At 39.9% G+C, this 15,780-nt stretch overlaps 1 protein-coding gene across 2 annotated transcripts in view; it reads left to right on the plus strand.

Annotated features, from left to right (window-relative positions):
* KLHL2 (kelch like family member 2) overlaps positions 1–11,640 on the plus strand; it is a 124,836-nt gene extending 113,196 nt beyond the window's left edge. Inside the window, exons 10-15 of one of the 2 annotated variants that reach the window (XM_081238332.1) lie at positions 3,394–3,591; positions 3,968–4,069; positions 5,241–5,369; positions 6,006–6,146; positions 9,190–9,333; positions 10,525–11,640. In XM_081238332.1, the coding sequence (XP_081094458.1) occupies positions 3,394–3,591; positions 3,968–4,069; positions 5,241–5,369; positions 6,006–6,146; positions 9,190–9,333; positions 10,525–10,553 (743 nt within the window). In that variant the 3' untranslated portion in view covers positions 10,554–11,640. Of the gene's footprint in view, positions 1–3,393; positions 3,592–3,967; positions 4,070–5,240; positions 5,370–6,005; positions 6,147–7,682; positions 8,773–9,189; positions 9,334–10,524 lie in introns of those variants that run through there. The other variant, XM_081238333.1, reaches the window with a different exon arrangement.
* Positions 11,641–15,780: the final 4,140 nt, after the last annotated feature.

Here is a 15,780-nt window from a genome sequence, read left to right on the forward strand (position 1 = left end):
CTTCTTGGTGAGCCTAGCTAGAGGTTTGTCAATTTTGTTTATCTTTTCTAAAAACCAGCTCTTGGTTTTATTGATCTTTCCTGTTGTTTTTTTGATCTTCATTTTCTTTATTTCCTCTTTTATCCTTATTATTTTTCCTTCTGCTGACCTTGGTTTTGTTTGTTCTTATTGTTCTGATTCTTTTAGTTGGTAGGTTAGGTTGTTTATTTGAGTTTTTTTCTTGAGGAAGGCCTGTGTGGCTATGAACTCTCTTAGAACTGTTTTTGCTGCATCCCATAGATTTTGTAAGGTTGTGTTTTTCATTGTCATTTGTCTCAAAGCATTTTCTCATTTCTTATTTGATTGCATCAGTGGCCATTGGTTTTTTAGTAGCATGTTGTTTAGTCTCCATGTGTTCGGTTTTTTCCCGTTTTTCTTTTTGTGGTTGATTTCTAGTTTTATACTGTCGTGAAAGGAAAAGATGCTTGAAATAATTTCTATCCTCTTAAATTTGTTGAGGCTTGTTTTTTGACCTAGTATCTCTTTTGCCATTTTAATTATGAAATGTGTTGGTGTGGGTGTGATTGGGTTCATCTTGTTTGGGACCCTCCATGCTTCCTCTACCTGGATATCTGTTTCCTTCTTAAGTTTGGGAAGTTTTCAGCCATAATTTCTTCAACAACATTTTTGAGCCCTTTTTCTCTTTCTGCAACCCCCCCTATTTTGTGTAGGTATGCTTTATATTATCCCATAGATCTTGTATGTTACTTTGGGGGTTTTTTATTTGGTTTTTTTTTTTTTTCATTTGTCTTTCTGTCTGCTGCTCTGATTGGGTGATTTCCATCATTCTATCTTCCGGATCACTTATTCGTTCTTCTGCATTATTTAGTCTCCAATTCATTGCCTCTGGATTTGTTTTTATCTCTGCCATTGAGTTGTCTAGTTTTGACTGGTTCATTTTATAGTTTCTAGTTCCTTGTTATAGTGATCTGCATTTCTATCAATAATCTTTAATTCCTTCAACATCCTTATTACCTCCTTTTTGAACTAGGAGTGTGGTAGATTGGAGAGGTCTGTTTCATTATTTGTTCTTTCAGGGGATTTCTCTTGTTCTTTTAATTGGGAGTAGTTCCTCTGCTTTCTTATTTTACTTGACTTTGTCTGTCTCTATGAATTTAGGAGAAACAGTTGTCTATTGTGGTCTGAAAGGGCTGTTTTTATGTAGGAGCATCCCTGTGTAGCCTGTGTAAGTCCAGTATTTTTGGTGCAAGGGCTGTATGCCAACCATATCTTTCCTCAGAGTGTGCTGGCCATTATCCCCTTGATAAGGGGGTGTGATTGGAGTTGTGGTGTCTAGAACCTGCCCTGGATATTGGGCACAGCCTCCTCTTTTCTCTGTGGATGTCACAGCCTTGTCAGGGGCAAGGTCTGCTCCCCAGTTGTTTGAGTAGAAACCCTGAGTCTCAGATTTGATATGGCTCCATTGCCCTTGCTCTGTTGCAAAGGAGGTGAGTGCTGAAGCAAGTGAGGCCCATGTGGTCACAGTGAACCTATGCACCGCCTCTGCAGTCATCTGCAGTTCTGCCCAGAAGCAGCCCAAGGTCGTGTCCCTTTCTCCACTGTGTTTGTCCCAGATCCAGTGCTAGGCTATGGTGTGTGGTGTGGAGTGGGCTGCTGCTGGGGGCTGGGGTGCTGTGGCTGTAGGAGTCAAGGTGGTTGTGCTGCCACCTGGGACCTGGGCTGCCTCTGTGCAGGCCTCTCCCAGGACCTATCTGCACTAGATCTGGCTCCAAGCTTCAGTGTGGGCTGGGCAGAACTAGAGTGCTCCAGACAGAAAAGGAACCCCTGTATACTCCTCCCAAGGGGCTGTCCACCCAAAACATGCATTTCTGTGGTGTGACCCAGTGTGTGCACCAACAATGTCTGCTGGATCTGGACCCTCCCCCATGGTGTGAATGCTGACAGTGGGCTCTGAGGTTTGATAAGGCCATACCCCAGGCCCTCCAAGCTGTCTCCATGCAGGTAGACAGAGTCCTCTTCCTGGGCCCATCTGCCCAAGACTCAGCGTCTAGCCACTGTGCATACTAGCACCCCTGCCCATCATACATTTCAGACTGGGAAGCGTGGCAAGGTTGCAGCTATCAGCTGTGCTCTGATTGCTAGTAAACCAGCACCCACAAACTCCTTGAGAGCAGAGACCAGGCCCCTCTGAGACAGGCTGGGACCTGGGACTTGGGACCCTTTACTGCAGTGCTTGCACCTGGACAAACATCTCCTTGAGCAACAGAATACAAAGAAACTCTAAGGGACTAAAAATAACTGCACACATGTGTAGTCAGGGTAATTATGAATAATAAGGTCAAAACCCAACTGCCACTTCTGAAGTGCTAGGAGCAAAAGCAGGGTACCGGGCATGATCCCTGCACACACCACCCACCAAGGGGTGGGCAGACCACCTAAGCCACGCCTCCAGCTCGAGCCACCAATGTGCCCCCACTCTCACCCCATTTAAGGAAACAGCTCCCCTCTCCCTCGTGCTAAGCACAAGTCCCAGTAAAGCCTTGCCTGAATTCCTCATCTGGCCTCTTATCAATTTCTGTTGCTTAAAGAGTCCAAGAACCCAGGTCTGTAACACCTCCAGTCCCTCTATCTGTCCTGGCAGATTTTGTAGCAGGCAAAGGGTCTCCCCAGGGTGAGGTCCTGCCCGTGTGGACCTTCCCTCCTTCACAGATCCCTCCCAGGGGTGCCAGTCCTGTTATGAATGCCTTTTCCCCCCCATCCTGCTGGGTTACGTGGAGATCTTTCTTGCAGCTTTGGTTGTAAAAGAGATCTTCTGCCAGTTTCCAGTTGGTTTTCTGTGAGAATTGTTCCACATGTAGATGTATGTTTGATGCGTTTGTGGGTGAGGTGAGCTCCATGTCCTCCTACTCTGCCATCTTGATCCTCCCTTGTTATATTGCATTTAGTTGTCATGTTTTCTTAGTCTCTTCTGATCTGTGACAGTTCTGTAGTCTTTCCTTATCTTTCATGCCCTTGATTCTTTTGAAGAGCACTTGGTCTGGTATTTTTGAGTAGAAGGTCCACAATTGAAAACCATGGGAGATGTGTACAGGTTCAAGTAGTTGGAAAATATTGGCTCATTGTTTACGTCTGTAAGTAAGTCTTTGAAGAAGCCAAGAGTCAAAATAGTACCTCAGCCCATGCCATTGCATTTTTCGGTAGTAGTAAGGAGCACCGTCTATTCATTCTATATTCTCGCTAATGAATAGCATTTCTTAGGACCTATTCAGCCAGGCTTCTCCTAAGGGGGACTTCTGTTCTGACAACAGCTGTAGACTGTTTGGAATGCAGTCTTTAGATGTTGGTAGTATTTGGGTTGCACATGCATCATTAACTGCTGTATTTCTTTTTCAGGGATGGTCTACATGGCTGGACTCGTTTTTGCTGTCGGTGGCTTTAATGGCTCCTTAAGGGTCCGCACTGTGGATTCCTATGACCCGGTGAAAGATCAGTGGACCAGTGTTGCTAACATGCGAGACCGGAGAAGCACCCTGGGGGCTGCTGTGTTGAACGGACTGTTATATGCCGTGGGAGGCTTTGACGGGAGTACAGGCAATTTTCTTTTATCTTTCCTGCATTGCTGTTAGAATTAACATAGCAATCACATTTATGGAACAAGGCCTAGCAAAATTAGGAGGCATTTGAATGTTTTAACAGGTATTGTGAAGATAAGTTTAAAATTTCCATCCAGAATTCCTTTAAATGATGTTAAGAGTGCTCAGTATGTAAATTTTCTTTCTCATGCTTCAGTGTCAGTCATCTTCTCAAGTTTAAAAAGCCAGTAAATGTCAGTAGCTTGCGTAGGAGCTCGCTATTCCTCTTCGTCACATAATTGGATTTTGGCCCACTTTAATGCAGCTGAAGTATTTCCCCTACTAATACATATAAGGAACCTGAGGTGCAGTGCGTTGTGCTTTGTTTATTACAGGGCTGTCCTCGGTGGAGGCTTACAACATCAAGTCTAATGAGTGGTTCCACGTGGCCCCCATGAACACGAGGAGGAGCAGCGTGGGTGTCGCCGTAGTTGGAGGTGGGTCGGCTTCCCGGTGGTTGTGAGTGGTTCTTCCCGTAACCTGGACTCTGGTTTTCTAAATGGGCGACCAAAGGGCCATTTAAAAGGGAAATAGTGGCTATTGGAAAACGCTAGTTATCCCTTTTTAAAATAAGGCACGCCCACCCTCTGGTCCCCCTCCCTCTCTCTCTGTCCCCCTCCTTCTCCCTCTCTGTGTGTAACCTGTGTAATATTATTAACTGACTTTAATACAGTCATCTAGGGAACAAACCAGATGGCATGAATATGAAATTTTACATCTGGAGAAGGGCTGTTTAACATTTAAGGGATGGGTTTCCACAGTTATTTATTTATATCCTACTTTGTCCCCCAAAAGAGTTTAATTAGTATGATGATTTTTTTTTTGCTTGGTTGGGCGAATTTGTGGGTTCCCACCACCCTCCCCATTGTGGGTATAATCCTCTGCACCAACTTTTCTTTTACCAGCTTTACCGAGATAGAATTCACATACCATACAATTCATGCATTTAAAGTATACAATCCAGTGTGCATCTGTCATAACAATTAATTTTAGGACACTTTTATTACCCGCCAAAGCAGTCCTACTCCCCTTGGCTATCATCCCCATCCTCCCAGCCCTCAGCAAACACTATCTACTTTTCTGTCTCTCTATAGATTTTCCACTTACAGACATTTCATATTAATGAAATCATACAGTATGTGGTCCTTTATGACTGGCTTCTTTGACTTGGCATAATGTTTAAGGTTTGTTCACGCTGTAGCATTTTACCAGTACTTCATTTCTCTTTATTGCCAAATAATATTCCATTGTATACTGGTACTGACTCTTGATTCAACTTTTTTTTCAATTTACTAAGATAACTTTGATATTTAATTTGGTTTTCCAGGATGTTCACTTACCAAATAGTGTTTATCCAAAGGTATACTGAGTGTACTTTCTTGTTCTATCAGTCAGATTATTGATGAAAGTGTTAAATTAATATCATATATATTCTGCCGATCTTCATAATATGATTTGGTAAGTCCACCTATCACTATTAGGCAAGATTTTAGATAGTTCCTAATACTTTAAAGGTAAACTCTGCTACCAAGGAGGAAAATATATTATTTCCTGACTTGAAAAAATAGCTTTTTATGAATTTGGCTTTCTCTGTGATTCCATGGTTAGGTCTGCTTTATGCTGTCGGGGGTTATGACGGAGCTTCACGTCAGTGTCTCAGCACAGTAGAATGCTACAGCGCTACAGCAAACGAGTGGACCTATATAGCAGAAATGAGTACCAGACGGAGTGGAGCAGGTGAATAGGAACCTCATTTAGAAATTGAAGCATGGAAATGATGGAAAAGAATTAAACAAGTGAAATGATGGCATCTCTTTATATTATCAGAAAATATATACTGATTTTAGTGACACTGTTAAAATGTCTTTTGTATTATGCAGGTAGAGTTGGTAGGTAGCTGCACTTAAATTTCGCTTTGTAAAATTTCTAAAGTCTTATATTAAAGGCTTCTGTTTCGTTTAATTATTTATATTGTTTGGCATTACTTTTAGGTTTTTGTTTTTAGTGCTTATTGGAGAACTTGCTTAATAATCAACTCCATATCCATTGCTTACAGATTTTATGCTCTAATACTGGTTTGCTTTTATCACGAAAGTTGTTTTCAAAAGAATTGTGTAAAGGACTTCCCTCTCCGTGTTTCATCTCCATATTATTTTTATTGTATTTGACATGCTTTTTTAGAACAATAGTTCTGAGATTCTCATTTGTAATTCTATTTGTTTCTATTTCTTAGGCTGTATGCTTTAATATTGACTTTTAATATGAATAATCATTTCAGAAGTTTTGTTTACAAGTCATTTGAAGAAACCCTAATATATTATAAATTTTTTGTCCCTTTTACTCTACTATTGTTTGGTTCTTTGTGTTTTACAGGTGTTGGCGTGCTAAACAACTTATTGTATGCTGTCGGGGGTCATGATGGCCCTTTAGTACGAAAAAGTGTTGAAGTGTATGATCCCACCACCAACACCTGGAGACAGGTTGCAGATATGAACATGTGTAGAAGAAATGCAGGTATCTATCTAGTTTATGATTATGAAATTTATACTGAATTGTATTCAGAGTATCACTGTGTATTTCCATTGTTCTTTTACTGATCTGAGTTCCCTAATAGACTTGCTCTTTAAAGGCAGAAACTTTTGTAATAATCCTATATAGTGAACGCCTAGCATAGTGTCTGGACATACAGGTTGATGTGATCCTTCTGTTAACTTATAATTTCTGTCAAAGTTTACTTTTTGGTGATGAATGTAGAGACTTAATTAGAGGAAGAACCCTCTTTATTTGATACTTGAATTCATTCATTCTTACCACAGACATTTTTGAGTGTCTACCTGTATCACATTCTGGAGCCCATTTCTCAAGGAATTTAGTCTAGTTGAGTAAATATTTATACCAGATAAAAAAGCTAGTTGTTTATCTGAATCTGGAGGGGAAGCCTGAAGAAGCAACCTCAATTTAATACAGTTCAGGTTTCTAGAAAGTGGAAAAGCTAAAATAACAACAACAATAACTTTAAGAAAGCTGATGTCTACAAGATATCTTAAGTAAGTAGGGAACTACCTACTTAAAAAGAAGATCTGTAGGGGGCTTCCCTGGTGGCGCAGTGGTTGAGAATCTGCCTGCTAATGCAGGGAACACGGGTTCGAGCCCTGGTCTGGGTGGATCCCACATTGCGCGGTGCAACTAGGCCCGTGAGCCACAACTACTGAGCCTGCGCGTCTGGAGCCTGTGCTCCACAACAAGAGAGGCCGCGATAGTGAGAGGCCTGCGCACCGCAATGAAGAGTGGACCCCGCTTGCCACAACTAGAGAAAGCCCTCACACAGAAACGAAGACCCAACACAGCAAAAATAAATTAATTAATTAATAAACTCCTACCCGCAACATCTAAAAAAAAAAAAAAAAAAGATCTGTAGAAGGGAAATAGAAATGGAAAATAGATTCAGGGTACCTGGGTAGTCTTTTGGGGCAATTCTCATTTTCATAAAAATGCCATTGTCTTCATGCCAGTTCCCATAATACAAAATAAGTTCCTGATGATTCTCATACTCACTGTATACCACTGGATGATGTTGCAAGATGCACCCTCCATCCCCCCAGAAGTGTTCTTCTTAATTTCTCTTTAATTTAAATGTGATCACTAAGGGAGATAAGTATATGGGACTGCAAGAACTTGCTCAACAAAGCAAAATATAAAATTAATTTACTTGACCTTTTACCTCATCCAACTGGTACAACTGGTACTTGGTGAAGTACTAAAACTCTCTCAGCTATGGATAGTCCAGAACTATTAATAGTAAGACCCACAAATCTGGGCCCCAGCACATATGAAGTTAGAAAAGCATATGTGCATGTGCTTCCTGGATTAGGAAATTTATTTGCAATTTGAACTTTTGTTATTATTTTCCTAAAGATTATTCTAGTCTTATTTTTTCTCTACCCTTGTTTTATTGTTTTCAAATCAAAATTAGCTCATTTATTCTAGCCAGAAGAATAAGGAGACACTTTGTGTATGTAGAGCTATTGTCATCCTGCTCTTGCTTTTCAGGTATTTGAACTACTTTAAAATGATACGAGTTTGCTTCCTGTCGAGAGACTATCATAGTAGCACAACAGAGCTTGAGTAAAGGGGATCCACTCCATCTGCACAGAAGATACTATTGCTTTTAAATGCTGTGTAGAGACTTGGGCTCATTATTTTGTTACATTAAAAATCTACAAGCACCTATTAATTGTGTTAGCAAAACTGTCTGTAAAGAGACCAGTGTGTGGGCAGCACCCTTCTGGATGTTTTGATGCCCTGTAGTACCAGTTCATAAAAGCTCTGAATCGTGTTTAAAATTATTAAATACGCTTTTTAAAAATAAATTGAAATAAAGAGCTTTTAAAAGGTGTTTATCTTTTCACTCAGCAGTTTTCTTTGTAAACATTTATATTAAGAAAATCGTTGCATAAGTATGCAAAATGTGCAAGAGATCCTTGTTCATTGTAACATTACTAATAAGAGCAAAAAAGCTGAGGGGCTTCCCTGGTGGCGCAGTGGTTGAGGGTCCACCTGCCGATGCAGGGGACACAGGTTCGTGCCCCGGTCCGGGAAGATCCCACATGCCACGGAGCGGCTGGGCCCGTGAGCCATGGCCGCTGAGCCTGCGCGTCCGGAGCCTGTGCTCCGCAACGGGAGAGGCCACGAAAGTGAGAGGCCTGCGTACCGCAAAAAAAAAAAAAAAAAAAATGCTGGAAATAACTTAAAATCCATCAGTAAAAGACAAATTATGGTATTGTCATAGATGGAATACTATGCAGCCATTAAAAATTATGTAGATCTGTATTTATTAACTTGGGGAAATGTCCAAGGCATATATTGTTTGGCGGGAGTGAGTAAAAAGTAGCATGTGTAGTATGAGCTACTTTGGGGTTAAAAAAAAGGAGTGTCTGAGTATATACATGTAAAAAAGAGCCAGAATTTCGATGATCAGGATTCTAAGCGGTATAGGATTAGTGGTGGGCTTTTTTTCTTTATACTTTTCTAGATGTTTTGAATTTTGCAAAAATCCAAAAAATATGTTATTCTCATAATAATTAAATAAATAATACTGTTTTCCCTTTTAAAGGAGATAAAATAGTTGACCAGTCAGTGTAATAATTAAAATTCAGAATCATTTTTACTTTCTACTAATATATATATTTATTTTTCCTTTTTCCTTAGAATTTCCTTAGAAGCTGACTTTGGGAGAGTTCTTTGACTTTTAATTTTCTATTGTTTTTTATAGAATGGGGATTAAAATAGTTTCTAACCTGTAAAGTAAGGTTATTGTGAAGGTTAAATGAAATAATGCATATATAAAGCATCTGCATAAGTAACATGAGTAGGAGCTTACAGTTAGTATTAGATTCTCACATATAAAGGAATTCTTTTTGGGTTCCCCCATCTTCTCTCCTTGCCTCTTTCCAGGAAGTACATGTCTCTGGATCACCTTACCAGACACGTTCAGGGATACTTGTATTTATCCAAATTTTTAAAATAATTGTTTTCTCTCTGTGTAATTTTTTTAAAGGAGTTTGTGCAGTTAACGGTCTGTTATATGTAGTTGGAGGGGATGATGGTTCCTGTAACTTGGCATCAGTAGAATATTATAACCCAACAACTGATAAATGGACAGTTGTATCATCTTGTATGAGCACAGGGAGAAGTTACGCAGGTAATAATTGTTCAGTTTTCTTATAGTCTTCTATTATAATACGAAAGGATTACATCATTATGATTTTTACATTAAGAATGTTTTTCTCCTATATAAGAAGGAAGTCTTTTCTCAAAGTATATCTTATTTCTTATTCTCAAAATAATTAATATCAGATATGTATATTCTGAAATAAAGCACTAGTATCCTTTTGTCATTCTGTAGTCATTTGTATTCAAAATTACAAATCTTTGCAGTGTGGAATCATAAAATTTAATATGGCTACATCTGTATGCAGTGTCATGGAATTCACAGTGTGGCAAGGCTTTAATTACTCAGATATCCAAAAGATATGAGCCCTATAACACCTCCCCTGGCAGGGCTCCATGTGATACTATTACAGTGAGGCTACAGAGTAATTTTCTTACTTAAGCACAGCACTGATTGGATTATAAAATATCAGTTTGGTCCATTCTCTTCGTAAGAGAAATGGTAATACTCTTTAATAAATATAATGATGAGTCTTTAAAAGTATATGTTGCATGTAGTTTATTCTGATGATATTTATATTGCTTTAAAAATTAGAATGTTTCAGTAACATCCTAATATAGATTTAGTAGTGGGGAAAAAAGAAATTTATACTTATTAACCATCACTGTTACTTGTCATCTAAAACAACACCTAATAGAACTATTGATATATAGAGTAGGATCCCAGGATAGCATTCCTCAAAATTACGTGAAATTTTTTAAAACTGCTTTATTGAGGTATATCTGACATAGAATAAATAGCATATATTTAAAGTGTACAGTTTTATTAGTTTTGACATATGTATATAACCACAAAACCACCACAATCAAGGTAATGAAAATATTCATCACTCTTAAAAGTCTGTTTGTGCCCCTTTGAGTATTAAGTGGATCTTAGTATTTCTTGAGTAAAATTATTTTCCCTTAATTGTAACTGTGAAGAGCAAAAGATGAGCTCTGGATTAAATAGTCTTATGTAGTTTTGGTCCCTAATTTTTAAACAAAGATTTCATTGTCATTTAGATTAAAATGATAGTAATACTAAATTTTCTAAGAAAGAGATTTTGAAACATCATGATCTCTTCAGTCCCTCTTAAGTAATAATATAAAAACTTCAGTATTTTCTCAGAGATACAGAATGCTTCCTGTGACTTCTGTTTTATTTCTTCGTTTCTTTGTTCAGGGGTCACAGTTATTGATAAACCATTATGAGCCTGAAGGACATTTTCAGCACATTTACACATGAGAAGAAGCAGACTTCAACAAGTACTTCTGAAGTGACTGAGAGTCTAGCACTTCTCCACTTGTAGCTGCACTTTAAGTCTCCGCAGAAGATAAGATCATCTGCCTTTATAGGCCTCAGATATTGAAGATTATTTTTGGTAGATGCACAGTGTAAGCTTTTCTGCAGTGAGCAGCAGCTGACTGAATTTTAATAAGAAACTTAGACTGCAGTATTATTCTGTAGTCTTTGGACAATAGTTGCTTTCACAAAGACTAGTTACCAATCTTGAATGACTGGATTATTTTGTGAAGGGGGATAAATACGTGCTCTTGTAAAATTAAGTTTCATCTTTATTCCTTCTCCTGAAAATCTGTATACACAGGAACTGAAAATCTTTGAAAAGGTATTAAACTCTGTGTAAGTATACAAACTAGTTGAGGGATAAAACTGTTTGCTTTTATAAAATATGTTTGATTACATGAGTATAATAAATTGTGTGCATATAAATGTGTGTCTATATGCTTTCCTTTAAATATGTTTGAAAAGATGTTTGAAACTTGATTATACTATTTATAATTGGCACAGTACTTTGAATTATGCCAGTACTACATTGTAAAACAGAGTTGTATTTTTTGATATTTAACAATGCTTAACACTTTAAAATGCCACTTCTGAGGAATGAACTGGTGTAACACACTTGAATACATGTGTGATGCCAAACTTTTTAAAATAAAATATAAATTATGCTTATTTATTATTTTCTTTGGTTTAATCTTGGTCATGTTTTGGTGTGTATTTCAAATTTTTTTCTTAACAGTTTGGCATGAACATTACTGCAGGTTTTTGATGAATATAATGAATGTATGGAATTCAACTGAATTTGCATGGTCTTAAGAATTTTTTCTGTGTGTATAAATTTAGCTGCTATTAACAGAAAAGAGAACTTTCTGTGAGTAGCCATCTGTGTTGATCAGATAGAATTTTTCTGAGACCTTCAATTAATCTTACTTTAAAAATGACCAAAATATGTCTTTCTTGAATTAACTTTGAATAAAAGTTTGTATATTATTTGTTTCACATTGTCCTTGATTTTTATCTATTTAGTTTGCTACTAAGAAAGTTGCCTGTTCACTTTTTGTATTCTTTTATAAAATTTGCATTTTCTAACTTCATAAAGCAATCTTTAAAATTTGTTGCCAAAGAAAGCTACAAGGCAAGTCTGTTAAGTTCAACAACTGAAGTCATGGAAAACTGTTCTCCAAGAAAAAGCTACCTTAATAATCAAGGAAAAAGTCTCACAAGGATTGGTGAAATTTAAAGTTTTATATTCTTCTGTCCCTAATATGGGCAGGGCACAAGATAAAGATAAAACAAATAGCACTGGACCAAAAAGAAAGTCAAAGAAAAAATACCTACTTTAAAACAACTGAGAAAAAATTGTGGTTTTGATACCAAATAAAAGGAATTGAGGAAATGGGCATGGGGGAGTGGGGTGGACAGCTGAGGTGCTGGACACAGGAGGAGGAGGAGATGGAAGGGGGCGATGGGGTATGGGAGCTGTTTCTCAGGAATTTAAAAGGTAGGCATGAGCTCTTGCCAGAACAGTCAGTAATCAAGAGGAAAGAATTATACCTGTGATAAAATTTCTGTTTAGTTAATATAGAGTATTCACATTTAAACATAGAACCACATTTATTACCAACTTAGTTGAATTTTCCATTGTAAGTGGAAATATGAAGACTTTAATCAGAAAAAGAAAAAGCCTGTGTTCACCTTATGAAAACATGAATTTCTGCATTAGTGTGGCTCCAAGCACATCCACTGTCAACAAACATGTTGAGGATCTAATGAACTTGGAGCAATGCTAGCTGCTTCTGACAGTGACACCAAGAAAAGTGTGTCATTACGTTTCCTGATCACTTCCAAACTAATTTTCCATGAAACTCTCCATGAATCTGTCAATTAAAGATTTATCTAAAAATCTTTAAAGCTTTTCTTAAAATATAATCTATTAGGGTGACAGTCTTAAAAACTTAGCATGTCAGATACCTCTTTGTCTTTTCTTTCTTTGAAGCTTTAATAGCTATACCATAAAACTGTTTGCCAAGATTTGTCAGTAGCTAGATTCATAACTCCATGATTTCAGAGACTTTGAATGTACTCCCTGCCCCCCCCCGCCAGCCTTTGTCTCTCCAGTTTGAAACATCTTGTTTTGTTTTGTTTAGGCTTATAAAAATGTTCCTGACTGGGCTTCCCTGGTGGCACAGTGGTTGGGAGTCTGCCTGCTGATGCGGGGGACACGGGTTCGTGCCCCGGTCCGGGAGGATCCCGCATGCGGCGAAGCGGCTGGGCCCGTGGGCCATGGCCGCTGAGCCTGCGCATCTGGAGCCTGTGCTCCGCGTCTGGAGCCTGTGCTCCGCAACGGGAGAGGCCACAGCGGTGAGGGGCCTGCGTACTGAAAAAAAAAAAAAATGTTCCTGACTTGTTCAGATTATTGTACAAAAAAGAGAGGTCAGAAGTCTTAGAAATCCTGACAAGGGAACCACCAGGTGTGAGCAGAGTTCAAGGTTATCTCCATGAAAATGCATTGTGAAGCCACTCTGCTGCTCGCTTTGCTTGGCTGTACACCTTCTTGACTGAAAGCAGTGATGACTGGGGTTGAGGTGAATGGTGTGTATACTTTCAGTTCCCCTTCCATCCCTTATGGACTCTGGCATGTGTTTCCTGGTTTTTATTATCATCCCTTATAGACAGCATGAGGACCCATGTATTTATAATGTCAGCTGTTGATGAGTTATGAGACAGGGTAGCATAATATTACATAGTGATGTAATGGATTAGCCCAGTGGTCCCCAACCTTTTTGGCACCAGGGACCGGTTTCGTGGAAGAAAATTTTTCCACAGAATGGTGGTGAGGGTAGGGGGATGGTTTCAGGATGATTGAAGCTCATTACATTTATTGTGCACTTTATTTCTATTATTATTACATTGTAAATATATAATGAAATAATGATACAACTCACCATAATGCAGAATCAGTGGGAGCCCTGAGCTTGTTTTCACTTGCCACTCACTGATAAGGTTTTGATATGAGTCTGCAAGCGATTGATTCATTATGGTCTCTGTGCAGACCTCTCTGCTAATGATCATCTGTATTTGCAGCTGCTCCCGAGTGCTAGCATCACCCCTCAGCTCCACCTCAGATCATCAGGCATTGGATTCTCGCAAGGAGCGCACAACCTAGATCCCTCGCATGCGCAGTTCACAGTAGGGTTCGCGCTTCTATGAGAATCTGATGCCGATGCTGATCTGACAGGAGGAGGAGCTCAGCAGGTAATGTGAGCGATGGGGAGTGGCTGTAAATACAGATGAAGATTTGTACGCTGGTCGGCTGCTCACCTCCTGCTGTGCAGCCCGGTTCCTAACAGGCCACGGACCAGTACTGGCCCGGGGGTTGGGGACCCCTGGATTAGCCTGCCTCTTGTTTCAGTTTGGTCTTGAGCAAATTGTGTCCTACTGGCTTTTACGGCCGCCGTGTCTCATTTTGGAGAGGAGGCTACATGGGAAAGTTGAATCATACCTTGAATCAAGTTTCTGGCATTTTAACCCTGGCTTCACGACTCTAAGGAAAAAAGCAGTGTGTGATGTATTGCAGAGCCCATGGGCATAGGCATCAGATGGCTCTCAGTTTGCATCCCCCTCTGTCAGTTGCTAGCTGTCACCACTTTAAACACATTTCTTAACCTCTGACATTTTGTCTTCTCTAAAATGGCAACAGTAGTGTCTATGTCACTTACAGGGTTATTGTGGAGTTTGAAAGAAATGGTGTATATTAGTGTGTTTGACATACAGAAGACCCTCAATAAATTATCACTATTGTTGCAGTTCTCTGAAACTCCCATTTCTTCATTGTAAGGAAATAAGTGAGTTGAGCTTATTTCTGTAATTTTGGAGCCATCTCTGTATTTCCTTTCAGCTCTGAATCTCCAAGATTTAAAATAATAATTTGACCCCTTCACATACATACATCTGCTCTGATATAAAAAATATATATCGCTACTGTGGTAGGATTTTAAGTCAGATAATAACCAACATAGTATTACTGAGCACTTCCTCTATTTCAGATACTGTGCAAAGGGCTTTGCATACATAATCACATTTATTGTCATAACAAACATTATTATAATACCCATTTTACAGAAGTACTAGATAAAATTTGAGAAATAAGTTATCTAAGAGCACACTGCTAATGAGTGACAACCTGGTAGGTCTGACCCCATAGCGCATGCTCTTAACACTCCTTGACAGAAGGCGGCACGTTTGGGCAAAGGGAAACTTGGGCTGCGGTGCAGTCACACCCACAACCTCTAGGGGGGCGCCTAGAGCTAGGCCGGCCAATCAAAGGAATCCTAAATTGGACTGAGGGGCTGGGAGGCACTCCTGCATCAGCCAGTCACTGGACTTAGGCTGCCCCCTGGAAAGGGACTTGTGCCATGGGAAAGTGGCTCTTTTTGCCAACATTCAGTAGCTGAAGACCTGCTTTAGTCCTGAAGGGGGGACCTAGGTGGTGCAGCACAGCATCCACCCCAGGACACCATAGACCTAAAGACAGGGCTCTGAACACCCAAGGGACAGATCCCGTTTCTTTCCATTTGATGTGATTTTTCTGTCATGATACTTTACAAAGAACGTGGGTGTCAAACACATGGGACAGTTGGATGAATGGGTAGAGGTCACTGGACCTAACATGAGACACATCCCTCAAGAAGGGGCTTCCTAAAGCAGATGGTACCTGACCCCTTATTTCAGGCAGGAGAGCCAGTCCGATCACAGCCATGAGAAGCGACATTATCCCGTTTGTAAAAAGTCCTGCATAGAAAGAGCCTTCAACTAGACCGCGTGTTGCCCTTGTGCAAGTTTTAAAAGGCTCTCTTAAGCGAAAGCTTAAATTCGTGCACACTCCTGCACCCCCGCAGGGGCGGAAGGCGGCCAAGCCGGGCTGCAAGTGTGAGCCCAGTGCGGGTCCGCGGCGGCGGTCTCCCCGCGGGCCGAGCCAACTGCCGCGTCCAGTCTCTCCTAAACCTCCCGGACCCTCGGCTTCCCGTCCGCAAACAGGAATGGCGCTGCATTTGAAGTTCCCCATCTCCCACGTAAACGTAAACGTAAACGTGGGAGTTATCAAGGGGCGCTGGGGCTGGGGAGGAGAAAGAGGTG

This window comes from Mesoplodon bidens (assembly GCF_964165515.1).
Source record: "Mesoplodon bidens genome assembly, chromosome: 1".
NCBI classification, from domain to species: Eukaryota; Metazoa; Chordata; class Mammalia; order Artiodactyla; family Ziphiidae; genus Mesoplodon; species Mesoplodon bidens.